The 26,850-nt window shown below is 54.1% G+C and overlaps 3 protein-coding genes and 1 long non-coding RNA gene across 9 annotated transcripts; 1 reads left to right on the forward strand and 3 right to left on the reverse strand.

Moving 5' to 3' along the window:
* Positions 1 to 575: 575 nt before the first annotated feature.
* LOC147914691 (uncharacterized) lies at positions 576 to 3,282 on the reverse strand. The gene is made up of 2 exons (XM_087442113.1): positions 2,900 to 3,282; positions 576 to 1,684 (listed from the first exon to the last, which is right to left on the reverse strand). The coding sequence occupies exons 1-2, from the start codon at positions 3,261 to 3,263 to the stop codon at positions 1,338 to 1,340; spliced, it is 711 nt and encodes a 236-aa protein (XP_087298239.1). The 5' UTR covers positions 3,264 to 3,282; the 3' UTR covers positions 576 to 1,337.
* Positions 3,283 to 11,766: 8,484 nt separating this feature from the next.
* B4GALNT1 (beta-1,4-N-acetyl-galactosaminyltransferase 1) lies at positions 11,767 to 18,513 on the forward strand. 3 transcript variants are annotated; one of them, XM_014786677.2, is made up of 11 exons: positions 11,767 to 12,136; positions 12,755 to 12,973; positions 13,492 to 13,656; positions 13,785 to 13,891; positions 14,355 to 14,395; positions 14,543 to 14,723; positions 15,729 to 15,836; positions 15,965 to 16,155; positions 16,638 to 16,778; positions 17,031 to 17,271; positions 17,770 to 18,512. In XM_014786677.2, the coding sequence occupies exons 2-11, from the start codon at positions 12,756 to 12,758 to the stop codon at positions 17,985 to 17,987; spliced, it is 1,611 nt and encodes a 536-aa protein (XP_014642163.1). In that variant the 5' UTR covers positions 11,767 to 12,136; position 12,755; the 3' UTR covers positions 17,988 to 18,512. The 3 variants fall into 3 exon arrangements, with proteins under 3 accessions (XP_014642163.1, XP_087298245.1, XP_087298246.1); XM_087442119.1 differs by having other exon boundaries at positions 15,729 to 15,827; XM_087442120.1 differs by having other exon boundaries at positions 12,046 to 12,356; positions 15,729 to 15,827; positions 17,770 to 18,513.
* LOC147914692 (uncharacterized) lies at positions 16,149 to 17,253 on the reverse strand. The gene is made up of 3 exons (XR_015554922.1): positions 17,076 to 17,253; positions 16,627 to 16,775; positions 16,149 to 16,271 (listed from the first exon to the last, which is right to left on the reverse strand). It is a non-coding gene; the product is annotated as an uncharacterized LOC147914692 (long non-coding RNA).
* A 57-nt stretch (positions 18,514 to 18,570) lies between the features above and the next one.
* On the reverse strand, positions 18,571 to 25,239 carry LOC101398864 (solute carrier family 26 member 10). Of its 4 annotated transcripts, none has more exons than XM_087442115.1 (19): positions 24,891 to 25,239; positions 24,569 to 24,694; positions 24,310 to 24,420; positions 23,623 to 23,780; positions 23,266 to 23,430; positions 22,871 to 23,023; positions 22,069 to 22,151; positions 21,788 to 21,935; positions 21,565 to 21,678; positions 20,794 to 20,871; positions 20,614 to 20,709; positions 20,119 to 20,225; positions 19,940 to 20,009; positions 19,751 to 19,858; positions 19,578 to 19,611; positions 19,416 to 19,498; positions 19,270 to 19,324; positions 19,048 to 19,154; positions 18,571 to 18,733 (listed from the first exon to the last, which is right to left on the reverse strand). In XM_087442115.1, the coding sequence occupies exons 1-19, from the start codon at positions 25,222 to 25,224 to the stop codon at positions 18,695 to 18,697; spliced, it is 2,169 nt and encodes a 722-aa protein (XP_087298241.1). In that variant the 5' UTR covers positions 25,225 to 25,239; the 3' UTR covers positions 18,571 to 18,694. The 4 variants fall into 4 exon arrangements, with proteins under 4 accessions (XP_087298241.1, XP_087298240.1, XP_087298242.1 ...); XM_087442114.1 differs by having other exon boundaries at positions 19,751 to 19,867; XM_087442116.1 differs by lacking the exon at positions 24,569 to 24,694 and having other exon boundaries at positions 19,751 to 19,867.
* Positions 25,240 to 26,850: the final 1,611 nt, after the last annotated feature.

The raw sequence follows: 26,850 nt of genomic DNA on the forward strand, positions 1-26,850 counted from the left end.
TAATCTGGATCTCTGGTCAAATTCATCCTCAAAACTATTGGCAGTATGATAATAAATTCTAGGCACCAACTGCACAAGCACGCAAAAATCTTGTGACGAATTGAATACGCCAGTTGAGATGCAGGGGGTCAGGCCTGTGGAGCAAGCCCACCACCTATTGGGCCCTGGTATCAAAAAATAACCAGGAGTGGTCGGAAGGCTGACTTCAGTCTTATTACATAGAGCCTGGTAACCCCGGGGGAATTTTTCCTAAGCATAGTCCTGAACCGGTCCCCGACACATCCGTTAGGGTTAGCCGCCCTTCTTTGCCCCAAAGACAAGTCGTGTGGTCTGTGGTGTTATTATAGACCCCCATGGTGGCAATTCCTTCATAATAAGGGGGGCTGACCGCTAGGCATAGCCAGCATGCTTCAGTCATTTCAGGGTTGGAGCCATTTAAGGCGTAGTAAGCTCCCCGTACTAAGTTAAACAGTCTGTGCCATCTTTGCCCAGTAGGTACTGCGGGAGGTGGCGTAGATGGTGGTCGCAGGGCAGATTTGGTGACCATATCCATGGTCCCGTTTAGGGTTGTGGACTTTGCCTGGGGGGGTTTGGGGCTATTTAACCCTATCGGTCTGCTGGTGGGGGATTTTTGGGACAGAGGGGGCCTCCGATCGGCTAGGACCCAGTTTGGCCCTATTGGTCTGCTGGCGGGGGGTTCTATTTTTAATCTAATAGAGAAGGTCAGGCCATCATCATATCGTTCTTTGTATAATCTTATTCCCCATGAATGACCATTCCCGATCCAGGTTTTAATTGTTTTTCCTTTTTCTGTGAACTGAATGGTTAAGGGGTGGCACCAGGTATTGCATTCTGGGCCCCAATTAGTTGTTCGCCCTCCCTTCCATGTCCACTGACTTATCTGGTGGCTGTAATTTGCTCTAACCCTGATTAAATCCCAAGAAGAGGAGGGTTTCCAATAAGTAGTCCCACTGGTTTCACATCCCCAGTTCTTACAGTAGAAGTCTTCCTTGCCCCCGCACCAGGAGTTAATTGAACGAGGTCTGTGGTAACCGGGGCACACGTAAAAGGGCACTGCCTTTAGTCTACTCCGGCGATCGGGGGTGCCGCACCCTCCGGCTTGTCTCGCCGACCCATGGCGTCCCGGAGGGGATGAGGCCCTACCGTTATCTGTGAACCTTTCTAAGTCCCAACCAGGGGCTCCAATAACTAGTTTACAAAGGTCAGGGTGTAAGTCTGGCCACCATGTCCAAGGGGGAGCAGTTTTTTGGATTGACCAGGTTATATCTCCTACCTGGGAGACGACTTGCCACGTGAGCAGTTGAGGAGCGTGGGGGTTAGGATTGGACAAGCTGCTCGCCGTTCCCACGACGCAAACGCAACTTAAGAGGGTTATCAGTCTTTTCCACCTTCCAGAAATCTGCTGCATTCTGGGGTGCCTTCTTTACGTGTGTGGCGTGAACCCAAGAGGTTATACCGTCCACCTTGACTGCTGTGGGCGTAGTGAGGAGCACCACGTAGGGCCCCTTCCAACGTGGCTCTAATGACCCCGTCCGATGTCGTCTCACAAGGACAGAGTCCCCAACCTGGAATTGGTGCGGGATGAGCAGATCACCAGGCTGATAGGCCTCTTTTAGCTGGTTCCAGATGTCGCGCCTGACGGCCTCAAGTGCTTTCAAGCGGGCTGACAAAGGTATAGAAGGTATAATGTCAGGGTCATGTATCCCTATTTGTGCCAAAGGGGGAGGGGTTCCATAGAGGATCTCAAAGGGTGTAAGTTTTAAGGGCCCTTGTGGGGTGTTCCGGGCGCGGAACAGGGCAAAGGGCAGGAGGGCTGTCCAGTCATCACCGCCGGTCTCTATGGACAATTTAGTTAGGGTCTCTTTAATTGTTCTATTCATCCTCTCTACCTGGCCTGAGCTCTGGGGTCTATAAGCACAATGTAATTTCCAATTGATCCCCAGTTGACTGGCCAGTCCCTGACTTACCTGGGCAACGAATGCAGGACCATTGTCAGATCCAATTACCTTTGGGATCCCGAATCTCGGGAGGATTTCTTCCAATATCTTCTTGGCTACTACAGAGGCAGTCTCTTTTCGGGTGGGGAAAGCCTCTACCCATCCCGAGAAGGTATCTACAAATACTAGAAGATACTTATTTCCATACCGGGCCGGTTTGATTTCAGTAAAGTCTATCTCCCAAAAGGTTCCGGGCCTGTCTCCCCGGAGTCTGTGTCCCGTGCGATATTTGGTAACTGCAGCATTTGTGAGAGCGCAAGCTCTACAATCCTTATAAATTTCTTCAGCCGCCTTTCTCAAATCTGGTACCTGGTACGGGGAGGCCTCAATAATTTTAATTAGTTTCTGAGGGCTTAAGTGGGTTAGCCGGTGTAGATGTGATAGATATTCTCGCCCTTCTGCAACGGAAAGGACTTTCTCTTCTTTAGTTAGTTCCCCATCGGAGGCAGTTTTGTTGACCTTAGCTCCCTGGAGAGCCAGGACCATAGGTCCTAGTGCCGCCCGCTTGGCTTCCAAATCTGCTAAGCGGTTCCCTTGAGCTATGGGGTCGGTGCCTTTCTGATGACCTGGGCAATGGATGATTGCCACCTTTTTAGGCAAATGTATAGCCTCTAGGAGGCCCAGAATCTCTTTTTTATTTTTGATATCTTTTCCAGCCGAGGTAAGCAGCCCTCTTTGTTTATAAATAGCCCCATGAACATGGGCAGTAGCAAAGGCATACCTGCTGTCCGTGTATATATTTACAGTCTTATTCTCAGCTAACCTCAATGCCTGTGTCAGGGCGATAAGCTCAGCCTTTTGTGCAGAAGTCCCTTCCGGCAAGCTGCTAGCCCACAGAGTTTTTTTCCCGTCTACCACGGCGGCCCCAGTCATCCTCTTACCTTCTGCCATAAAGCTGCTGCCGTCGGTGTACCAATTAGGGGCCCCAGCCCATGGCTTATCTGGCAAATCGGGTCGGGTCCCCGTCTCTGATGCCAGGATGTCGTCGCATTGGTGAGCGGGTATTTCGTCATCCGTTTCGGGCAGCAGTGTGGCCGGGTTTAAGATGGCCGGTGGGGCAAAGGTGATTCTTTCAGTTAGGAGCAGACTTTGGTAGTGAGTCATCCGGGCGTTGGTCATCCATCCATCTGGAGGCTGTCTGATAATACTTTCTAAGGCATGGGGGGCTACTACAGTTATCTGTTGGCCCAGAGTTAGCTTATCTGCATCTTTCACCAGCTGGGCGGTGGCATCGTGGATGGACATTGAAAGTATAATGCAAAGTGAAATAAGTCAGAGGGAGAAGGTCAAATACCGTATGATTTCCTTCATTAAGTAGTAGATAATAACAACAATAAACAAACACATAGGGACAGAGATTGGATTGGTGGTTACCAGAGGGGAAGCGGGGAGGGAGGAGGGTGAAAGGGATAATTTGGTACATGTGTGTGGTGATGGGTTGTAATTAGTATTTGGGTGGTGAACATGATGTAATCTATGCAGAAATAGAAGTACAATGATGTACACCTGAAATTTTTACAATGTTATAAACCAATGTTACTGCAATAAACAAAAAATTTAAAGAAAAAAAAAAAAAAAGAAATTAATTGTTGACCGAGGAAAAATTCACTAGAATTCAAATGGCAGATATTTCTTTGCACAATTGGAATTGCAATTCTAGAGATAGATTCAGGTGGAAACCCAAGATGTGTTCTGAGGACGACAGAGGAAGCAAGGGTTTATAAAGGCAAAAAGAGAGAAATCACACATGTTATTTTGCAAAATTTGTGATTGGTGCTGGCAAGAACTGTTACTTCTTGGCTATACTGATTGGTTGCCAAGGCCATCTCTAAGGCAAAAAGTTCTTATCTGTAGGAGTAAGCATATCTCTTGAAAGAAGGTCAAGATGACAATAGTAAGGCACAGTTCAAAAGTTACAGCCTGTCTGGGAAGAGATGTAGTTAGTGTGTGGTGCCTAAGTCCCATTTCCTTAATGGCCTCCCAGCTCCATTTTAGAAGCCTTGACATATGTTACTTCATTTTGTTATCACTGTTCACATAATATGGAAATTTAAGAATTTTTATTAATTCATTTAAAAATAACAAGATTGACTTATATGTTAACATAAGTAACGCATTTTAAAAATAAAAACTATATTTTCCAAAAAAAAAAAAAAAAAATGGCGGCGATCGCCCTTAAGCAGGAGGGCCATCCACTGGCTACCGAGTCCAGTTTTTTTGATAAATATGCGACTGGGCGCTTCCAGGGCCCAAGGGCTTGAGTTAGGACTCCCCGGGCGATTCCCTTTCTTTCATCTACATACAAGGTGAAAGGCTTGGTCAGGTCTGGTAGGGCCAACGCGGGTGCTTCTAATAATGCCCGTTTTAGAGTCTCAAAAGCCTTCTGGTGCTCTAAAGTCCAGACAAAATTCCCATTCTCCTTAGTCAATGGGTACAGTGGAGCAGCCAGGGTAGCAAACCCAGGGATCCACAATCGGCAGAAGCCGGCTGTCCCCAGGAATTCCCTTACCTGGCGAGCGGAGGTTGGCGCAGGAATCTGGGTCACAGTCTTTTTCCGTGCGTCGGTTAACCACCTTTGGCCGTCTTTTAGTGTGTAGCCTAAGTAGACTACTTTTTCCTGGCACAACTGTGCCTTTTTTTTCGACGCCCGGTATCCCAACTCACCCAACTCGGCCAGGAGGCGCTTGGTCCCTTCTTCACAGTCTCCCGGGGTTTCTGCCGCCAATACTAGATCATCTACATACTGTAAAAGAGTCACTTGAGGGTTTTTAACCCTATAATCAGTCAAGTCCCTGTGGAGGGCTTCATCAAACAGGGTAGGGGAGTTTTTAAAAACTTGAGGTAGTCTCGTCCAAGTCAGTTGTCCAACGATCCCCATATCAGGGTCGCGCCACTCGAAAGCAAAAAGTAATTGGCTTTTTGGGTGAAGCCGTAGGCAGAAGAATGCATCTTTCAGGTCCAAGACAGTGTACCATTTTCGTGATGGGGGGAGGGAGCTGAGTAGGTTATATGGGTTTGGCACGGTAGGGTGTAAATCCTGCACTCTTTTATTTACCTCTCTCAAATCCTGGACCGGCCTATAATCATTAGTTCCAGGCTTTTTTACAGGCAGGAGGGGGGTGTTCCAAGGAGACTGGCAAGGAACCAGGATTCCTTGTTGGAGCAACCTCTGAATGTGGGGGCGGATTCCTTCTCTGGCCTCTTTGCTTATTGGGTATTGACGCACCCTTATCGGGAGGGCTCCGGCCTTAAGATCTATCACGACTGGGGGAATTCTCGTAGCCGTCCCCAGTCCCCCGGTTTCAGCCCATGCCGTTGGAAATTCTGTCAGCCACTTATCGGTATTGAGCCAAGCTCTAGGCTTAGGCTGCTGATGGAGCCGATATTCTTCCTCTAGCCCCAGGGCCAATATCATGGTGGTAGGTGCGGACCAGGATACTGTAGGCCGAGGTTGAGCAAAATCTATTTGAGCTTTCAGCTTGGTTAAAAGGTCTCGACCTAGCAACGGGGTCGGGCATTCAGGAATCACTAGGAAGGAATGAGACACCCTTCCTTTCCCCAAGTCCACTGTCCGGGAAGTGGTCTATGAGTATTGTTTCTGCTCAGTGGCTCCAACAACCAGAGTCTTTTTAGTTTTTAATTTCCCTAAAGGTTGCTTCAGTACTGAATACTCAGCTCCCGTATCGATCAGAAAACTCATAGGGGTCCCCTCAACAGTTAGGGTTACCCTAGGCTCGGGGAGGGGGCCCGAGCCCCGTCCCCGCTATTCTTCGTCTTTTTCTAAAGACAACACCTTGGGTGTGGCCTTTTTTTGGGGGCATTCTCTTGCCCAGTGTCCTCTCTCCTTACAATAGGCACATTGGTCTTTGTCCAAGGGTTGCCGTCTGCGTGAGCCCGGTCGTGGGGCGCTGCCCAGGTTCCCTGACTGTCTGTGATCTGGCCCTGTCGACTCTCTTTCTTTTTCTCTTATCACTGCGGCCAGTATTTTAGTTAGATTTTTTTCCCGTCTCCTGTCTCTCCTGTCTTCCCTCTCCTCAGCCTCCCTTTTCTCTCTTTCCCGCTTTTCCTCTTCACTCTCCCTTTTATGATACACCTTTTCGGCCTCCTTTATTACGTCCCGCAGGTCGTAGTCTTGCAGCCCCTCTAGTCTTTGCAATCTCCTCTTTATATCTGGAGCTGATTGTCCAATAAAGGCCATAATGACAGAGGCCTTCTGCCCTTCCGAGGACGGATCAAAGGGCGTGTACCTGCGATAAGCCTCCATCAATCGTTCTAGAAAAACGGAGGGGGGTTCAGTGGGTCCTTGCTGAATCTCTCTTACCTTAGCCAAATTGGTGGGCCACCTTGCGGCTCCCCGGAGACCCGCCACTAGAGCCCGGTGATAAACGGACAGCGCCTCCCTACCTTCAGCCGTGTTATAGTCCCAGTTGGGTCGGTTGTGTGGAAACCCTTCTTCCGCCTCAGCTATCGTTGCTGGCTGCCCGTTGGTGCCCCGGATGTTCTTTCTTGCTTCCTGTGTGATTCTTTCTCTCTCCTCCGTGGTGAAGAGCGCCTGCAAGAGCTGTTGACAGTCATCCCAAGTGGGCTGATGGGAAAACATTAGGGACTCTATCAGGGCGGTTAATCCGGCGGGGTTTTCTGAAAAGGGGGGATGGTTATTTTTCCAGTTATACAGATCTGAGGAAGAGAAAGGCCAGTACTGGAGGGGTGACAGCTGGTTGGGTCCCGCAGGAGCTCCGTACTCTCTTAGCGGGAGCGCCACCGTGGTATCAGGCCCGTCCGGAGTGGCTCCGCCGCGGCTTCGGGTTCCAGCGGAGGGACCCGAGCCAGTTGTCCTCTGTCCTGATTGCGGGCCTGGAGAAGGGGAGGGGTAAGGGGGAGGCGAGAAAGGGGGCCATTCGGGAGGAGGCTCAATCTCAGGGTAGACCCCGGCGGGGGGGGGGGCCTCCGACTCCACTTTTACCCATGGCTTAACCCACGGGAGTGGGTTCTGCACTAGATCCTGCCATACTGTAATATATGGTTGTTGGTCAGGATGGGACCCCGGTCTCTCCTGGAAAACAATAGCCCTCACCGCAAGAATAACAGTTAGATTAAACGTTCCCTCAGGGGGCCAACCCACATTGAAGGTGGGCCACTCAGAGATGCAAAAAGTCTGCCAACGCCCTTTTTTTATTTCTACCGACAAATCGTGCGCTCTCGCTCTCACTTCAGTCCAATGGTCTAAGGTCAAGGAGAGGGGGGTGTCATAGTCTGTCCCATCCCGTCAAATGAGGTCCACGTGACGAACAAAAACAGAACAACGAACACCAAAGACACACCAAAACATAAACAACCTTGCCCGGTTGGCATCTCTACAAGCCAACCGAAGGCGGCTTCAGACGGGAGGGGTTTTCGTGTCCTCCCTGGGAAAAAGAGTGCCGTTTCTTTTTCCACCTGAAGGGGGGTGGTCAGGCTTTCCTGACTCCCCTTGTCCCTTGGGGCGTCCCCCAGGGTTGCAGCCTGCAGTTCCCAGCACGTCTGCCACTGCAGCCGCTCGGTCCTCACGGCCCGAAGCGGCGGCTGCCCCGATACCGAAACCAAAACAATGCTTTGCGGCGCCGCACACTCTCACACACCTAGTCACTCAGGCTTACCTCCAAGGGGTCTTCGGAGTCTGGGGTGACCGCGTAGATCCCGGACGAGCCCCCAAATGTAGGATCCCAAAAAGGAAACCCCAACTCCAGTCTCGGGAAGGCGCGGACCCACAGACACAGAAGACCGAGCTTGATGCAAACGCAAGAGGTTTATTAAGCGGAGCTCTGGGTCGACACGTATCTCTCGCAGGAGACAGAGGAGTCGACCCCGGACCTTAAAGGGCAAATTCTTATATAGGGTTTGGGAGCACAAAGCGGGGAAAAGGTTGGCGCAGTCTTACATGATTGGCTAATTTAAAACATTTAAACAGTTACATTTTATGGCGCGAATTGCTATGGCGCGAAGCGATTATCAGGTTACACACACGCGTTCCCATCTGGACCCCCTCCACCCCGACCCTCCCAAACTTATCCCTCTGGAGCACTCTCTTGTTCTCAATTCTTCCCCCGAACAGTTTAGGGTGGGTCTTTCATGAATAGAGTCAGTCAGGATCGATAAACGTTCCCCCCTATACCAGGAATCCTTAGGGCGTGGAGGTGCCTGTCTCTAAGGTAGTAACTTTTTAATTTTTAATATAATTTTTACTTCCTTCAGAACTAACGAGAAATATCTCTTTAAGCAAGGAAAGTAGAACGTGTGTTTTTGGTAAGAGAAGGTATGAGAAATGAAGATGCATTTTCATTGAGGGAAAAAGAGTAGTTTTTTCCTAAAATGTTCTTTCAGAATGGGAAAGAGGAAAACACAGGACAACATCTGAATGTAAAAAGGAAAGTTGTAGAAAGTTTGTGGAAAAGGAATCTTGGGAAAAGAATTTTATGCATGGCCAAGTTGGCTAAGATTAGAATGAATTTATTTAAGTATAAAAAATGAGTTTTAATATCAAAAGTATACTGGTGCAAAATTAGAGTTTGGTTTTCTGTTAAAAGAACAGAGTTTTCTTGAACTTTTTGTCTGCTTTTGATAACAGATTATGAAAGTTTCTTTACCTTTTAAGTAATCTGCCTAGACAGCAAAGCTTTTGTGAATTACTAAAATAGTTTCCTGTGCTTCATTTTGTCTTTATTAGATCTTTGATTACTTAGGAAAACTGTCTTCTCTATTAAAAGAGCCAAGTTTTTTTTTTCACCTATGTAACTTTCTGTATTTGCCTGGAAGTCTTTAATTGTCATTTTGGTTAAATAGATAACTAAGTATTGCTTCACAGTGACCTATGATCCTATCCAAGTAAGCATTTTAAAACCTTGCTGATATTTTTGACAAACTTTGCAAAATGAAAATCTAATCTTTTTGACCTTGAATTAACTTTGGGATTTTCCAGAGGGCCCTGGAACATTTCAAAAGAATTGTTCTCTCTCCTTATAAAAACAGAGATGTTAAACTACTTAGGCTTATTTGACATGTTACATTACATGGGAAGCATTGTCAAATAAGAAGTAATACTAAACCTTCTTTATGTTGTATTCGTATAGGTGTATGTTATAAGTGTTTCAGAAATTGTATGAAATTCCTGGAAATCTGATATATATCAGTCCTGGTATAATGTTATCAGATATAATTCCAGTTATCTTAAAATGTGTGTCACAGAAATAACCAAATTTCCTTTTCAATTCCCTTATATTGAACTCTTATCAGCTCTTTAACCATGGATATTTTTAAGCCTTTTGTCATTTACAATTATTGTTTTACTCTGATGCTTTTACAAAAGTGAGACTCCTGGAAAGGACCCCACCAAAAACTCTTGATCACCGATTTCACTGCCAAATTACAAGGTGTTGAACCTTGGGTGCATAGTTCACAACTGAAGACAGTCCCACCTGACGTCTGGTCTTGTGCCAATGCTGGAGACCTCTAAATCAAATTGACAAGGAAGAGAAGTAGCTGACACTGAGGTAGACTGCTTCCACCCAAGATGCCAGATCAAGACTTCAAGTAAACATGAAACCCTGTCTTAGTCTCTTTCTTTCCTTTACTCTAGCATTGGCCTGCAATGATAATGCCATCATCTGTATCTCTCAGGCCATTGCAAAGGGGGGTAATCTAACCTCCAAATGACTGTTGGATTTGCCAAGATGCTGGTGATTTCCAATGCCTCGGTTTCTCTGAAACAAATTCAGCCCCCCTTCTATTGTGTCAGGCTCCTTAACCCTGGGGGTCCATTGCCTTGTCTCTAGTTAACAACTCCAAACCTGGGGAAACTTGTGTCCAGGTTCTGTACAAAGAAGAGGACACAAGGCAAGGGTAACCAGAATAAAACTGCCTGTGAGGTTACAGACCCTTAAATTTTCCTGGCCTCCATGTCTGTCACCTTTCCAGTCCTGAGCCACAGACTCAAATGAGAATTACCAAGAGGCATTCATGATTCAAAATTAGCATCCTTTGGTAGATCACTGCTCCCCTGGCCAGGAGTAAGTGCAAATGAGGCTATGATCAAGAACCTCTCCTTACTCTCTGGCCAAAGTTGTTCTTGATAATATGATAGCCCTTGATTATCTCTTAGCTGAGCAAGGAGGTGTCTGTGCTGTGGCCAACACCATCTACTGCACCTGGATTAACACTTCTGGGGATGTTGAAACTCAGCTACATAAGATCACTGAACAAGCCACTCGGCTTAAGAAAGTGACTCCCTTAATGGAGGTCTTTCTTTGACTTATTTGATTTTGATTGGTTTAGGTCTGGGGACCATGGTTCCAAAGTGCACTCCAAACATTGGGAATTGTCCTTCTTATAATAATCATTGTAGTGTTCCTAGTGTGCTGTATTTTCTCAAAAGCTTTAAATGTGTGTTCACAGCCACTAACCACCAGCAAATGATCTCCCTAAGACTGGAACATCAGAAAAGAAATGAAGAGAATGACTGACTTAAAAAATGTGAATCTGAAGTCATGACCTGTAAATACCACACAGAGGATCAGCAAAAACTGTGAGAACCTCAGAGTGGTAGCTGGGAGTGGCGCTAATGCCTTAAATTTTGATCACATCTCTCAGTCAAGCTGAGAGTCTGATCAAAAGGGGGGAATTGTTAAAAAAGAGACAACAGGCCCATGGAGTCACTTGTGCTAAGCCTGCTTCACCAAACTTCATTACAGTTGCAAGCTCTCTCAGAAATGGAATCTTAAACCAATCAATCAGGAGTTGTCTGGTCAGCACTGGTGAGGTCATCTGCCACACAGACCCCTGCCATCCCCTAAAGGAAAATGACCTTGCCACAGCCAATCTGCTTTTTGCTGGTATAACTTCCTTGTTCCTGCTCCCTTCTGCCTATAAAAGTCCTTCGTTTTGTACAGCTCCTCGGAGCTCCTCTCTGTCTGCTAGATGAGATGCTGCCTGATTCATGAATGGTTGAACAAAGCCAGTAAGATCTTTAAAATTTACTCAATTGAATTTTTTTAACATTTGTATACAATTCATTCAATAATCTATCCTTCCTCCACACACACGTTTTCATCATGTTCTACATTTCTTATTATATCTTTTTTTCTCATTAAATCTTGATACATCTTTTATTAGAACCATGGAACCACAGGACCTTGGCCAGTGTCAGGAATCTGGCTGTAAGGAAGGGAGGCTACGAGTCTAAGGCTTGCAGGCAGAACTACAGCCAACCTAGCCGCTGTTTGGGGTCTCCTTCCTCCCACGAGTCTGCAACAAGGAGCAGTTAGGCAAAATAGGCCCTTGAATCACGGAGTGTGTCTCTCTTGAGTGTTAGATAATTGGGGGGGTGGGAGGGTGGCGAGGATAGGAAGGAGGCTGTGAAGCTGTCTTTGTTAGCCAGGCAGAGTCTTTATTTCCGCGGTCTAGTCTGCTTCCTTTATCTCACGCTAACTACCCAAATCTTCCTCGAAAGGGGGTATAGGGCGCCCCCGCCCTCCTCCAAAGCCCTTTTTGCCTGTCCTTGCCTACAATCATGAGAGCGAGGCTCCGAACGAATAGGGAGTAGAGTGACTAGACTGGGGGCTGGCGGTTGAGATGCCAGGATTCGGGGGCGAAGGGCTGGGTGGGTATCTCCCGGCGCGGCTTCGCGCCCCCGCAATGTCCCGGGCGCCCACCAGAAGGCGCCCGGGCGCCCGCATTCCTTGCGCGTAGCCGGAGCCGCCGCCGCAAAGAGCCCGGGAGCCGAGCCGCGCGGCGCCGCGATCTGAAGAGCGGGCGGCGGCTCGAGCCCTCCCCGCCCGGCGAGTGGGACGGGGTGCCGGGAGCCCGGCTTTGTTCCAGAGCTGGGGTGCGGCGGATTCTCAACGGCGTTCCCCACCCCCGCAGGAAACGCCCAGAACCACCCCACTCCGCGGTCTACAAAGCCCGGGGAGTCCGAAGGCGGGAGGGGTCGGGCGCGCTCGGGAGGCAGGCGGACTCCCCACGCTCTCCGGCTCACGCCCGACTCCCCCATCTGGTCGCCTCCAGTCCCATGAGGACCCCCAGGCCGGGGCTGAGAGCCTGGCGCAGCCCGGACCGAAACCTTGCGGCGGCCTTAGAGCGTTAGACAGGTCAGTGCCCGGGCGGGATGAGGGGCAGCGCTGGAGGCGGCAGGAGGCGCGCTCGCCGGTCCACCCTGTCCCTCGCACAGCCTCCCGAGGCCGCTCACGGGGTCACCTCCGCCGGGTGCACCCAATAGCGCGGGCGTGATTCTGCATTTTTCATGACAGGGAAGGTGTGGAGCTGCCCTCTGCACCCCACCCGGGGGGCAGGTGATGCCGGGACCGAGGGGTGGGGGACGCGCGGGCCAAGGGGGCGGCGGGCTTGGCGATGTCCGCTGCTCTAATGAAGCAGTGCCCTTCTACTTATGCGTGGCCGCGTCGAAACCACCGCATCCAAAGGTCTTTTGCATCAAGATGCCGGGCCTCGGGCGTGAGAGGAAACCGAGATGCGGGAGAGGGCGAGAAGAAAGGAGGCCGGGAGACCCGAGGCCCGGCGAGTGCGGGGAGAGGGCCCGGAGAGGTCGGGGGGGGGGGGGGGGACGATTCGCCGTGCACGCCCTAGCGCGCGAAATGTGGAGAGCGCCCTGGGCAGCCGGCGAGAGCCTCCGAGACGGCCGGGGTCATTGGTGCCAGCCCACGCCTTCGCTCCCCACCTTTCTCATCCTCCCACCCCTACCGCCCACCCAGGATGCGGCTGGGCCGCCGGGCCCTCTGTGTGCTGGTCCTGCTGCTCGCCTGCGCCTCGCTGGGGCTCCTGTACGCGAGCACCCGGGACGCGTCGGGCCTCCGGGCACCTCTTGCGCTGTGGGCGCCCCTGCAGGGCCCCCCCAGGCCAGAACTGCGAGACCTTGCCTCCGAGCCCCGCTATGCACACATCCCAGTCAGGATCAAGGAGCAAGTGGTGGGGTGAGTAAGGAGCGGTTGCGGCGGCGCGGCACTTGCTGGGGGCGGCGTGGGGAGGGAGCTTTTGTTTCCACCACTGCTGAGCTCTGGTGCCCGGGTTTTCCCGACTGGTTGGGATGGGGGATGGGGCTACTGAGTCTTGGGCTGCGAGAAAATATGTTCTCCCTGAACCTTGTCATGGTCATGAGGAGGGGAGGGTGAGGCAGGGAGGGCCCTGAGGGACTTTCTGATGTCTTGAGATGTCCACATGAAGAGTCCAGGTGGGGTCTTGAGTGGGGGGTAGGCAACTCTGAAATCCTAGCAATTGGCCCTATTCCACACCTCTGTAAAATCCAGATTTAGGGGATGAGTCATCCCGTCGGTGGTCCCTCCCCCTGGGGACCATTTGAAGAGCAGAGTTTAAGGGGACAGAGAGTGGATGGGCAGGGTTGAAGGGCCAAGGTGGGGGGCACTGGGTAAGTGTTTTGTGGAATGAGTGGAATTGTGTGGCTGGGTTCTGAAGACCCTCCTCCCCGCTCCAGGCTGCTGTCTGGGAACAACTGTAGTTGTGAGTCCAGTGGGGGGAGCCTTCTCCTCCCCTTCCAGAGGCAGGTCCGAGCCATTGACCTCACCAAGGCCTTTGACCCGGAGGAGCTGAGGGCTGCCTCTGCCTTGAGGGAGCAGGAGTTCCAGGCATTCCTTTCAAGGTACCAGCACTAAAGGAGGACATGACTCTGTAGGTGGAGAGCAGTGGGAGGCCTGGAGGGTGGGTGTGGCAGGAGGGAGAGCCCCTTGCCCTCTGACTCCTTCTCTGTCCCCCCAACTCCCTGGCCAGGAGCCAGTCCGCTGCTGACCAGCTGCTCATAGCCCCTGCCAACTCCCCCCTACAGTACCCCCTGCAGGGTGTGGAGGTCCAGCCCCTCAGGAGCATCTTGGTGCCAGGTGAGGACAACGGTCCTAGGGGTGACCTAAGCCACTGTGGGGGTGGCAGAGCCCAAGGTTGGCTGGAGAAGAATGGGGGAAGGTTGGAATGGGAGGAGGAGGACTTCTGATGAAAGCGGGGGAGACTTGAGGTCAGAAGGGGGCTCATGAGGTGGGAGGTGGGAACAGAAGGGATTCTAGGGTTGTCAGGAATTGCAGAAGACTGTAACTGGAGAGGTTTAGGGAAGAGAATCTATTCTTTGCTAACTGACCAAAGTTTAGTTGCATAGGTAGGGCAGGGCACAGAAGTGGCTTTGATGGGAAGGAGTAAAAAATCAGTTCCTCCAGGCTATGTCCCACACTGTGCCCTGCTGTGGCCTCAACAAGAGGGATGGGTGAGAAGTTCTGTGATGTGTGTGGTGAAAGAGGGAAGAGAAAGTGAGGAAGAACTCAAGGCTGTCTGATCCCCCCTCCTTCCTCCCAGGGCTGAGCCTGCAGGCCGTGTCTAGTCAGGAGGTGTACCAGGTGAGAAGACACAGGAGGGCGGGGAGGCCAGGTGGGCATCAGGGATGCTGGGAGGGAAACAGGGCTGCCAAAGGAGGGGTGGAGGAACCAGGGAGGCAAGAGGTGGGGCTGGGGCCTGACCCTGCACTCTCCGATCCCCTCTCCCAGGTGAACCTGACTGCCTCCTTGGGCACCTGGGACGTAGCAGGGGAAGTGACTGGAGTGACTCTCACTGGAGAGGGGCAGCCAGATCTCACCCTCGCCAGCCCAGGGCTGGACCAACTCAATCGGCAGCTGCAACTGGTCACTTATAGCAGCCGAAGCTACCACACAAACACAGCGGACACAGGTGCGAGCCCCGGTGGAGGTAGGGGCAGGCTGGGTGAACAGAGGGAACCCAGAAAGGCTGGCCCGGGCAAAAGGCAGAGGGTGTGGGAGACACTCAGGCAGTGGCCAGAGCTGCCCAGCCACACAATGGGCATTTCAGCTAGGCCAGCGGGGCCAGGGAGGGAGAGAAGGGGCCTTTGTTCATCTGGGCCAGAGCAGGCCAGAGGGAAACCCGAGCCTTGGGTGTGTCCCCTCTTCGGGCCAACCATGGGGACCCTGGGAAGTGACCTGCCCCAGAAGCCAGAAGACTGAAGCTCTATTCTCAGCCCATCACTTACTAAAGGGCAAAGGGCTTTATCTCCCAGAGCTCCCATTTCTCCTTCAGCAAAAGGAGCTAATACAGCCCTCCTGCTTCTCTCCAAGGCGTGCTGCACCCAACTTGCTCCCACTCGGGGCCTTGGTACCTGCTGTTGCCTCTGCCTAGAATGCTCTTCCAGATTTTTGCATGGCTGGCTCCTTCTTGCCATTTGGATCTTAGCTCAAATGTCTCCTCTTCGCTATCACATTACTTGTCTTATTTTCTATTCAATAGTTACCAGTATCTGAGTTTTCTTATTTACTTTTCTTATTTACTTTACAGGCTGACTAGGTTACTGTCTTGGCTTTGTTGCTTAATAGTTGTGTAAATATGGACAAGTTACTTAACCTCTCTGTGCCTTCTTTTTCTGTAGTAGAAATCCACTTAATAGGGCCATTATGAGGATTAAATGAGTTCATATATTTAAGGTAATTTAAAAAGTGCCTGGCACATAGTTAATGCTCAATAAAGATTAGCTTTTAATTAAATCTTTTATTGTCTTTCTCCCACCCATTAGAACAAAACTTCCATGAGGGTAAGAACCTTACATTCTTGCTCACCAGGGCCTAGAAAGGTGGTACACAGAGTAGGCACTTAAATATTGACTTACTGAAAAGAGAATGCTGTCCCAGCCTTACAGGCCACACATCTCATGTTCTTTCTTCCCAGTCCGGTTCTCCACCCAGGGACATGAGGCTGCCTTCACCATCCGCATAAGACACCCCCCCAACCCTCGGCTGTACCCACCTGGGTCTCTACCCCAGGGAGGTGAGGCTGGTGCGTGCAGGGACATAGATCCAGTCCTGATGGGGAGCAAGTTGGGAGAGGGTGGCGCTGGGAGATGTCTTCCTGCTGCTCACTCCCCACTCTCCTTGTCTGCACCCCACCCGGCCCCTGGCTCCCAGTCCAGTACAACATCAGCGCTCTGGTCACCATTGCCACTAAGACCTTCCTTCGTTACAATCGGCTACGGGCACTCATCGCCAGCATCCGCCGCTTCTACCCGACGGTCACCGTGGTCATCGCCGACGACAGCGACAAGCCAGAGAGCGTTAGCGGCCCCCACATCGAGCAGTATCTCATGCCTTTCGGCAAGGTGCGCAGCCAGCGAGGCTGAACGGCGCGCCAGAGTGCACCGGCAGGGGGCGCCCCTCAGTCTGCAGTCTCCAGAGTAGTGATTCCAGGACTACCTGCCCCCGAGTCACTGGGTGCCTGTTAAGCAAGAGGGTTCCTGGAATGTGAGCTCTGTGGGAGCCGGAATCGTGCCTGTCTTACTCGCTGTGCGTCCTTAGAATGGTGTTGAGCACCTAGTGGGTGCTCAATAGAGAGCTGATGAAGGAATGCATGCATACATGAATTAACTACATCCCAAGACCCTGGCCTCTCCCAGAACACTGACTCAGAACCTCTGGCAGTGCGAAACTGCATTTTTTACCTAGCTCCCGGCCTTGGTAAGCACTCGAAAATTTGGAGAGAGAGGCACAGGCTGTTGAGAGGGGTCAGGAGAGAGGAGGAAAGGTGGCAGAGGGGTATGTGCTATCTCTGCCGCGTCACCCACCACACATACCCTTCCCCCAGGGCTGGTTCGCGGGGCGGAACCTGGCCGTGTCGCAAGTAACCACCAAGTACGTGCTGTGGGTGGACGACGACTTCGTCTTCACGGCGCGGACGCGGCTCGAGAGGCTTGTGGACGTGCTGGAGCGGACGCCGCTGGACCTGGTAGGGGAGGGCCGCGAGCTGAGGGCTGGAGGAGGGCCTCCAGCAGGTTAAGGCCGCTGCGGGGGAGACCAGCCGAGAGCGGCCGGCCCTGGCACAGAGAAAGGACGACGAAACGGAGCCTGGGGGACTATCTGGGGCCTGCAGGGGTGGAGCGGAAAAGACGGGGCAGGGGAACCGCCCGGGGGAGAGGGAGCACAGGCCTCCCCGCTTCCCGTCCCCGCCCCGCCTGGCGCCATCCTCCTCTCCCCCCAGGTGGGGGGCGCGGTGCGCGAGATCTCCGGCTTCGCCACCACCTACCGGCAGCTGCTGAGCGTGGAGCCCGGCGCGCCAGGCCGCGGGAACTGCCTCCGGCAACGGCGCGGCTTCCACCACGAGCTCGTCGGCTTCCCAGGCTGCGTGGTCACCGATGGCGTGGTCAACTTCTTCCTGGCGCGCACCGACAAGGTGCGCGAGGTCGGCTTCGACCCGCGCCTCAGCCGCGTGGCGCACCTGGGTGAGTGGCGCCCCCTCCCGGCCGGCCCGGCAGGGACCCCGCGGGGCGCGGGGCGAGGCGCCAAGGGCACCCGGGCCTCCTCCCCAAGGCTGCCACCCGGGGCCCCTAGAGCAGTTCCCACCCACCCCGCACACCACTGAAACCTAGACGCCCAGCACAGCCGCTGGGTCCGCCTTGAACTTCCCCACCACCGTCACCGCCTCCTCTACTCCTCTCCCAGCCGCTTCCCCTGTGCAGACCACACTCTGAGCGGCCCATTCAGCATTTATTGAACCTCTGGGTGTGTGTAGGGGGGTGGGGGGTCCGTTTTCAAAGCACAAGGTAAGTACATTGACTCCATTTTGTACAAGAGTAAAGAGTTCATTTACATGCTCACGGTCCTTAGAAATGGAGTTCTTTGCTCGCGCACCCTCCATACCCTAATCTCAGTTCTCCCTTAAGGGCTGGCCTTCTGCACCCTCAAGACCCTTCATTGTGTACCCCTTCCCTCCACCCCAGAATTCTTCCTGGATGGGCTTGGTTCCCTTCGAGTGGGCTCCTGCTCAGATGTCATTGTGGATCATGCATCCAAATTGAAGCTGCCTTGGACATCAAGGGACTCTGGGGCAGAGACTTATGCCCGGTACCGGTACCCAGGATCTCTGGACGAAAGTCAGGTGGCCAAACACCGCCTGCTCTTCTTCAAACACCGCCTGCAGTGCATGACCGCGGAGTGATGGCGACTCAGGGCCTTCCAACTGTCAGGCTGGGCCTGCCTCCTTGTCCCTGCCAGGAATTTCTAGCAAACCCCACCACCCAGTGACCACCCCACACCCCCGACCATCCCCAATCTCCTTCAGAACCTGATCCCAAACAGGGGCTTGTCCTGGTGACACTCCTTTCTGCGAGTGCCTCGGGGTGTGATGGAGCCATAACTCCTCCTACAACCAGTGCCAAGTCCTCCCCCAACCCCCTTCTCATGGGGCAGGAAGCTGGGGGGGGGGGTGCTTTCCAAGTGCCAAAGAGCCTGTGGGGACTCTTAAGAACCTAAAGTGGAAACACCCTTCTCTCATCTCCTTGGGACTGAGGGGTGGGGAAGCCCCCAGCATGTATTCCAAGGGCTGTGCCTCCATCCCCTCATCTCTGGATCCAGGACTCTGTGCACGGGCTCCAGCCCCACCCCTATGGAGAGAACTGGTGACTCTGGAGCTGGGGTGGGAGCTGGTGAACACGTAGGTGAAAGCCATTTTTAGTTGTGTCTCTGCAATGCTGTGGGCGTAGAGCAAGGGGCAATAGGGGTCCGTGTGCAGCCACCCAAACTCACTTCGTGAATCCCAGAGGCTCTCAGCTTCGTTTTATTAGTTACATTAAGTAAGGGGGCTCAGGGGCCATGGCCCTCCTCACACACATATTGTTGGGGCCATCCACAGTCCAAGTGACCAGGTCAGACCCACACTGTGCAGGTCTTTGGACCAGTGTGCTCCTGGAAAAGGGAGGGGACAAGTCAGGAATAGATTAGATACCCCCCTCGCTCACCTAAGATTTGGCAGTCTTCTGAGGGGCACACCACCCTCTTTGGGACCCTGGTTCCTCAGTTCTTCACCCATAGCTGGGCCCAGTCTCCCTAGCTTAGTCTTACGTGAACTAATCATTTCATCCCCACCCCTTCCTCCTTCATCTTCCTCCTCAGCCCCCCTCCCAGACTCCTCTGCCTGGATCTTCAGCCACTGGCTTGCACCTCACTTGCTATAGCCCAGCTCCTCCCTGCTTCCATTCATGTTGCTACTGCCCCCTTACCAGTCTCTCCAGGGCGTGAGCAGCTGCATCCTGGACACTCACAAACAGCTGTTCTGGGGTCACTCTGTCCAGGAGACCTGCCTGGGTCAGTGTCCCCAGCACTGAGACTGTGTGGAGAGGGCGTCAGGCTCTCAGGTCCTAAGTCCACACTGGGTCCTCTTCCCTCCTCCAAGTGTCCATGCATTCCCTGGTCCAGGTCCCTCCATCCTCCACACCTCTTACCATTACACTGAGCCAGGAGAAGATGGATCCCAGCATCTTGGCATCGGCTGGCCAGCTGCAGAGGTGGGGCAGGGGTTAAATCTTATATTAGAGGGTATGCATGGGATGATAAGGGGACTTTCTCCTCAACCTACCCTCTCCCTCACCTGTACCACTTCTCTGGCCCCAGCAGCATCTGCAAAGGTGACGCCACTGCAGTCTAGGACCACCACTCTGACAGGCTCAGCAACTAGGATAGGAGAAGGAAAGAGTGCCCAGACACCTCCATGGGTCTTGCCCAAATCTCCCGCCTTGTCATCCCATCTCACCTGCATCAGGCGGGCCATCTGTCTTTGGAGTCTCCTGTGAGTAGAGAAGGGCAGTCACCACCTCCGAGACATAAGCATGAACGTACACCCCTTGAGCACAACGATCCCCCTCAGAACACCCACCTACCTCCCGCTCCAGAGAAGCCACACTCCCTTTTGACCGAATCCCTCACCTTGCCGCCTTCTCCAAGCCCCAGATGCCACTCCAGGTTGTGCCGAAACTGCCCACGGGTCCCAAAGTAGAGCGGTGTTGGATAGCTCAGGATGCAGAGCCCCGGGACCTGGAGGAGCTAAGGGGTCAGAGGGTCAGAGAAACATCTGGGTCTCATCTTCCCTTCCTTCTTTGGCTGTAGCCCACCCACCTTGTGGTTCTCTCTGAGTGGCCTGTAGAGCTCCGTCCCCTCAGCCAGTCCAAGTGCCAGGCACCGCACCCTGGGCAGGAAGCTGGGGTCAGATTCCCAGCCTGACCTGGCTGGAGAGTCACCCCAAGTGCTCCGCTGTCCCCGTCCCCTCATCTCGACTTCCTCATCTCTTCTCCCACCTCTGGGTGCGGCAGACCACAGTCATCATGGAGAAGACCACACCTATGGCCAAGCCCAGGTCCACACTCAGGGTCACTACAGCCACCCATGTGACCATCCACACAGCCTGCAGGACATGGATAGGAGTGAAATGCCCAGAAGAAAGGCCAGACCATCCCTGCCAGGGCTAGGGGTCCAGGGGCAGTCACTGCTAGGGCAAGTGATGAGGACGGGTGGCCCAGGAGAAGGCAGAAAGAATGACGGAAGGAAGGGACAAGATTGGCCCTACAGGGGATACACAGACCTTGCACCAGCTGGGGAGTTACAAATATTCAGATCTGAAGGGGTTCAAACCCCACCCTTCGCCTTGTCTCTGAGTAAAGGGATTGGGGATGTGCATGTTAGGAGAAGGTGAGTTGCAGAATTTAGGACCAGTTAGTTTTAATCCAGGGCAGAGGCTGGGGATGCTGGGAAATGGGAGGGAGCAATCTGGGGGTAATGCTGCCATTTCTCACAAAGTCCACGCGGCTGATGCGCCATAGTTGTGGAAGCTCCTGCATCTGGAAAAACATCTGGCGCATGCTGGAGATGTTGATGCAGGCCAGGACAGCCTAGGGGCAAAGGAGGCGAGCTGACCACCCCAATATCCTGGCATGTGCCCCCCCCCAACCACCCCACCCCTCCTCTCTCCTCACCTTGGGCAGATAGTAGAAGAAGGGCCCCAGCCACAGCAGCACTGACAGGACGATGGCACAGGAGAAGAGGCCGGCCAGCTAGGGGAGGGAGGGGTGGAGGAAGAAGGAGCCTCCCCACCCTGGTGAGAGCTGCTCTCCCTGCCTCCTCCTTGCAAGTCTCCCTCCTCCCAAATCCCCTCCCACACAGATACTCCTCTCTCTGCAAGCCCCTTCTTGATATTCTGCGTGTCATCCCTTCCTCTCCCCTTCCCTAATTGAACGCATATCATCCGCCAGTCTCCCCCTAGACGTGGTTCAGCTCCCCTGTTTGTGTAGCCCACCTCCATCTTAAATGCACTGTTGGATTACCCCAAAAGCGGCTAGCCACATGCTTAGGGCACCAGCAAAGTAAAGGAAACCAAAAATATTAGGGGGAGACTTTGATATGTGATACTTCTTTTTAAAAGAAAATGTCCTCATAGGGAAAAAAATCAGAATATTGTCTCTTAAATTTATTTTGCAGTTTAGTATTGTTTCTATCTTGAACTACATACGTGGCACCATAAATGTTTTCAGTGCTTAGAGTTCACACAGGTCTCAATGGAGCTTTGTTATCTTCCATCTCTCCTATCTAGATAATCCCATCCCCTCACTCGCCCCCCTCACAGAGTCCCATCCTCCTCTCTATAGCTGCCGCCTGCATATCTACCAATCTTCCACTTGTTTCTCCACCACCACGACCTGACCTAGATGCCCACCCCCACCTTCTCCTCACCAAGGACGAGCTCTTACCTGTGTGTTCCCACCAGCATCCACCAGGAGGCTGGTCGTGGCCAATGTGGCGGAGTTGGGAAAGCAAGAGAAGAGGGAGGAGACGAGGTTGGAGACACCATGTGCCAAGAGCTCCTGGGGAGGGGCAGTGAGTGAAGAGGAGAGAGACAAAGGCATGGGGCGAGGGGGGCATATTAGGGGGGGCATCTCCTGAATGAGGTGGGGCCCTCAGTCAGAGTCACACCTGGTTGGAGTCAATAGTGTAGCTATACTTGTCTGCATAGATGGAGGCCAGGGAGGCGGACACAGCAAAAGTAACCAGTGCCATGGGCAATGAGTCGGCCAGAATCCTGGGCAGCTCAGCCAGGTTGGGGAGGAGAGGTTGGGGAAATCTGGAGAGAGAGGGATCCACGGTGAGGGAAGATTACAGGGAAGACAGAGAAAATGGAGGGGGCAGGACAAGAGGAGGTATTGGGTGGGAGAGTTGTGAGAAGAGAAAGCTGGTGTCCTTTCATTCTCTCTTACCCTCCAGGAAGCAGCCCCACTATCTGGACGTTGTATCTCGTGTCCAGAGAAGAAGTGAAGCAGAGCACGGAGGCCAGAAGCACCTGGGAAAGAGACCAAATTAGGACATGGGAGGAGAAGGACCCCTGGCAGAGGCTGGAAGGGACTCAACCTGAGAGAGGGTCATAATGCAGGCTTAGGTGGTTGTGGGAGCGGCACCTGGGGGAGAGGGGATGTGTTTGGGCCGGGTGCATGACAACTGCTTTAGAGTGAAGGAGAATGGGGATGGGAAAGAGGAATGAGGTACACCTGGGGCTGTGGAGAGCAAGGGATGGGAGGAAGTAAGAGGGGCTCCTATGAGGGATCGGGGAGATCAGGAGGTACAACCGAGCCATTCTAAGTAGGGAAGCTGGGCTATATCTAGGGATATATGGGGCATCTGTGGAGACGAGGAATATTTATTGAGTGGGGAGAGAGAGAAATATAAGCGGGCGTGGAAAGGGAGATAACCATGAATTATAGTGAAGGACTGGGCGAGATGAGTGGATGTGCTGTGGCGAGCGACACCGCAAGGGGGCGCTGTAAGGAGGAAGACGGCCTTCTAGCAGGTCTAGAGGGGCCTCTGTGAGAGAAGGGGGAGCGCGTGGATGGGGGATTCCGGAGGGTCAAAGAGTTCTGGGAAGAGGCCTGGAAAAGGACACGTGTAAGCAGGGCCTCCCTCTGTGACCTCTCGGCATTCCACAAGGGGGCAGCAGTGGCCAGTTCCTACAGGTTGGGCAAGTTCTGTGCGGGGCGGGAGGCCGGACCCAGGAGCCATCCTCACCATGACGATTTCCCCCGGGATCGGAGTGGGGAGCCTGTCTCGGAACCTCACGTTCAATTCCTTGACCGGCAAGAGCAGCGCCAGGCTGAGCGCCGAGATGGTCAGTTCGGCCGGACTGCTCCGGGGCAGCGCCATCAGCACGGCGGCCAGCGTCTGCGGGCAGGGGCGGTGAGCAGAGGGCCGGGGCCAGGGTCGACTGCTCCCAGCGCAGACCCACCAGACGAGGCAAGGTCTCCCGGTCCCGATCAGGGCCTCCACCTCCGCAGCGACCCTCATTCAGCCGCGCGGTTCTAATCTCCTTTCCTCCGCCCCCGTCACACATTATCCCTCCACTCGCCGTCCTGCCTTCCTTTCTTTTCGGGTTTGCCTCTTCTCCACTGTTCTCCCAACCCCACCTTGAAGAGAGCGAAGCAGCCGATCTGGCGCGGGAGGGGCAACCCCAAAAGGCTCGGCAGTTGGGACACGAGCACGTGCAGCGCGGCCCCGCTGGTCAGCGCTTTGACCACAGGCTCGGACAGAAAGGTGGCCAGGACGCCGAGCTGCAGCGCGAACATCCCCAGCTACAGGAGAGAGGATGCTTCATCACCCCAGGAGGAGGAGCAGAGCAGGCAGAGCGCAGTGCGCCAGCGTCTCCGCGCACCTCTCCCGCCTAGACCCGAGCCGGAGACTTGTCCCTCCCCCTCCCCTGGCCCAATTCTCTCGAGCCCCTAGCTTGGATTCCCCCAGGGTCCTCTCCTGGTGTCCTCCCTCACCATCAGCGCCCCGCTCCCGAAGGCCACGGCCGCAGCCGCTCCCACCCGCTGAGCGTCCAACTGTTCCCTCTCGATTCCGCTCAGGTTCCCCCCAAGGGGTTCGGGGACCAGCCGCTCCACGGCCGAGCCCGTCATGAGGCTGAGCACGGCGAAAGTTCCTAGGGCCAGGGGACAAACGCAGAGATCACCAGCTGTGCCCCCTGGAGCACAGCGACAGCCCAGGCTCCGCGCTCTCGGCCCGGATGCCGCTGTCTGACCCCTCTCCGAGGAGGCTGCTGCTCCGGTGGAGACCATGGGGCCGAAAGCGGGTGCAGCGGCCGGGACCCGATGGGGAGGGAGAAAAGGAGGGCGCACCAACCGCCAAAAACTGCCCCCAACTGCATCACTGCCTCCTCCTGCGGACGCCCCGAGAACTGCCTGCTCCTTTGGGTGACCGTGCATCTCTTCTCCCCTTTCCAAGTCCTAGAGTTGTTCGTTTTAACCAAACTTCATGGGGAGAAAAAGTCCGAGTAAACTCCCGCTGCTTTGCATACACTCAGCTCCCGCAGCAAGCTGGCCGAGGTCAGAGGTTCGCGGCAGGGGAGCGGCAGGGGCGGAAGGGAAGGCGTGGGAGGTGAAGACGGGAATAAGCCTCAAACCCCTGTCTATCTTCAGCCCACAGAGGAGAGGAGTCGCTGGGTCACTCACCTGTGGACAGGTGTCTCCCAGTACCCAACAAAGTGTAGATGAGGACGGGAAAGAAAGAAGTGTAGAGTCCGAAAACTGGGGGCACGGAAGTCAGGAGGGCAAAAGCCATGCCTGGCAGAGAAGTGGAAGGAAAGATCTTCTGTGTGTGGGTGGGCGAGGGTTGTTCCTCCTCCAGAACGCCGCCCCCGTTCCACGCTCTTAGAGGCTGGCACGAGGATGCTCAGTCATGCCACATGAGGGAACTGAGGGGTTAACGGACCTCGGTGGGAGGTCGTGGGGCGGGCAGGGTCACAGATCCGTGTCAGCCGAGTCCTGGGGGCCAGGCTTGGTGCTTCTCTCCAGTTCCCTGAGCTGGAACGCGTGCGAGACTTCTCGCAGGATTGCGCTGATAAGGGGAGCTGGGGTTGGGGATCTGATGGAGCTCGAGAGTCCTTCCCCAGACCTTGGTCTCAGGTCCCTGTCTCAGAACCCTCAGCCACACTAACCCACCCCTTTGCTCCCGGGTTCCCAGCCCACCGCGCCCTCTCCACCAAGCCCTCTGGAGCTTGGGCCCGGGCCAGACTGGTGTTGGGGCTGCTCACCCTGGGGCACGTGCACGATGCCCACGGTCACTCCGGCCACCGCATCCCCGAGCAGCCAGGCCCGCCAGCGGTAGCGGGGCAGCCAGCGCAGCGGGGGCAGCCGCGCCAGCAGCAGGCGCCACGCCCCCGGTCCGGAACAGGCGCGGGCACGCCACCTCCACAGCCGGGTCAAGCGGGCCTCCGCCGGGAGCTCCGGCTCCTGCTCTGCATCCCCGAAGAGCTGCTGGAAGCGGCCCTCGGTGAGAGGTTCCCTGAACTTGGCGCCCAGGGGGGACTTGAGGTCAGAGGCCTCTCCCGGGCCTGGGCAGGTCCTGGCGCCCAATAGCCCACTCATTCTGCCCTGGGTCACCTCCAACTCCTCCCAGTTTCCTCCCGGTCTTAAATACCCTCCGCCTGCTGGCCCTGAGTCCCGCCTCCAAGCAGCAGGGTCCAATGCGGCCCTGGAGGGGGCCCTCTCTTAGGGACCCTCCACAGTCAGGAGAGAGAGAGGGGCATCTCTACATTAGGCGTTTCCTCAAACATCCTTGGCCAGATCCCTCCCTCTGGAGCCTGCTACGCAGGATGGCTGTGGAAAGGTGTAGGGAGCAGAGAGATAGGCCAAAAGACAGGGCACCCTCCACACCCAGCACCCTCTATTTACCACTCCTAAGCCTTTTGACTGGGGCCTCTTCACTCTTGGTTCCCTTCTGCACCTGCACTTTGGGTGGAGACAGGAGCTGGCTCCTCTAGGGTTACTGGTCATTCCCAGAGCTGCTGCATTTCCCAGCAAGAAAGTTCAGGGTGGTTCCTAAGCCCCACTCTCCCCCCAGACCCAAATCCTCATGGGGTACAGCTTGCCCCAAGAAAGTGTAAGGTGCTCCATTGGCCTCAGCAGTTTCACACACTACTGAGATGGGATTGGATAAGGACAGAGAACCACCACCCCACACTTCCACAGGAGGTGCCTGGGCCTAAATTCCCAGTTCAGGGCTTCAGGGAAAATACTGAACTGATAGGAAATTTTGATTTTATTTCTTAGAAGGCAAAAAAGCTGAAGTACCATTTATTACATTCAAGTGCTAGTCACAAAGTAGGCGCTCAAAAACACATTTGTGGTTAAATTAAGTACCAAAGGGTCACCCACCAACCTCATATACCCCTGTGGTCCCTAAAGAGATACAAAAGTTTTGAGCTCCAGAATCCTGTTTGCCCCATCCCCTCCTCCATTCACAAGAATCCTCAGCACCACTCCCCCTCACCCTCTGGTCCCCAGTCCCTGACCCCAAAGCCCTGGGGGTGGGGTACAGTAAGGGTGGGTCTCCCCTCTTCAATTCCTCCTATTGTTCCCCAGAAGTCTTATCTGGGCTGTACGTCCTGTCCCCCCCTTAGAGGTCCCTCCCCCCATTGTCAGCCAGAGGGACCTCAGGCCCTCAGGGAGGCTCCAGCTCCTCCTCACCCTCCCACCCCAGCAGTCTATTGTCTACTGAGGAAGCTCAAGTACACGTGACCAGGCCCAGGGGACGAGTGGACACAGTGGACATACTGATGCCCAAGGACCCAGGACAGGGCTTCTGGACATGGGTCTCTGCACGTTTGGCTCACTCTGTCCCAGAAGTTGGGGGGGGTGAAGACCCCTTTGGGCTCTCTACTCTTGGGTCTGTGGCTTGAAGAAGAATCCCTTCCTGCTCAGTGTGGATATGCCTTATGACCTCCCAGACAGCAAAAAAAAAAGAGACCCAGAGCCAGAAGGGGCCACAGCCCACGGCATCCTCTCCGCCTTCCTCTTCTCCTTCAGCTGAACATGGAGGCCTCAGAAGGAAAGGTACATTGGGCATTTGGTGCTTTAGAGGCTGGGTGTTGGGTGAGCGGTGGGAAGTCGCATTACACTGGGCTTTCCAGGGGGGTCTAGAACAGAGGCCAGATGGGAGGGAGAGAAGGGTAAAGGGGAGGATACATCAAGGATCTAGGGGTTCCAGTGGCC

This window comes from Ceratotherium simum, chromosome 17 (genome assembly GCF_057802395.1).
Source record: "Ceratotherium simum simum isolate JZ-2026a chromosome 17, ASM5780239v1, whole genome shotgun sequence".
NCBI classification, from domain to species: Eukaryota; Metazoa; Chordata; class Mammalia; order Perissodactyla; family Rhinocerotidae; genus Ceratotherium; species Ceratotherium simum.

Coding starts and splice junctions, on each gene's coding strand:
- LOC147914691 (XM_087442113.1), bottom strand. CDS start 3,263: ATGTCCATCCACGATGCCACCGCCCAGCTGGTGAAAGATGCAGATAAG. Junction 1,685..2,899: donor CAGCAGCTTTATGGCAGAAG/GTAAGAGGATGA, acceptor TACCTTTGTCAG/CCCGCTTGAAAGCACTTGAG.
- LOC101398864 (XM_087442114.1), bottom strand. CDS start 25,224: ATGAGTGGGCTATTGGGCGCCAGGACCTGCCCAGGCCCGGGAGAGGCC. Junction 22,152..22,870: donor TCCCGGGGGAAATCGTCATG/GTGAGGATGGCT, acceptor TCTCTTTCCCAG/GTGCTTCTGGCCTCCGTGCT. Junction 20,710..20,793: donor TCTTCTACTATCTGCCCAAG/GTGAGGAGAGAG, acceptor CTTTGCCCCTAG/GCTGTCCTGGCCTGCATCAA.
- B4GALNT1 (XM_087442120.1), top strand. CDS start 12,289: ATGACAGGGAAGGTGTGGAGCTGCCCTCTGCACCCCACCCGGGGGGCA. Junction 12,974..13,491: donor ATCAAGGAGCAAGTGGTGGG/GTGAGTAAGGAG, acceptor TCCCCGCTCCAG/GCTGCTGTCTGGGAACAACT. Junction 13,892..14,354: donor CAGGAGCATCTTGGTGCCAG/GTGAGGACAACG, acceptor CCTTCCTCCCAG/GGCTGAGCCTGCAGGCCGTG.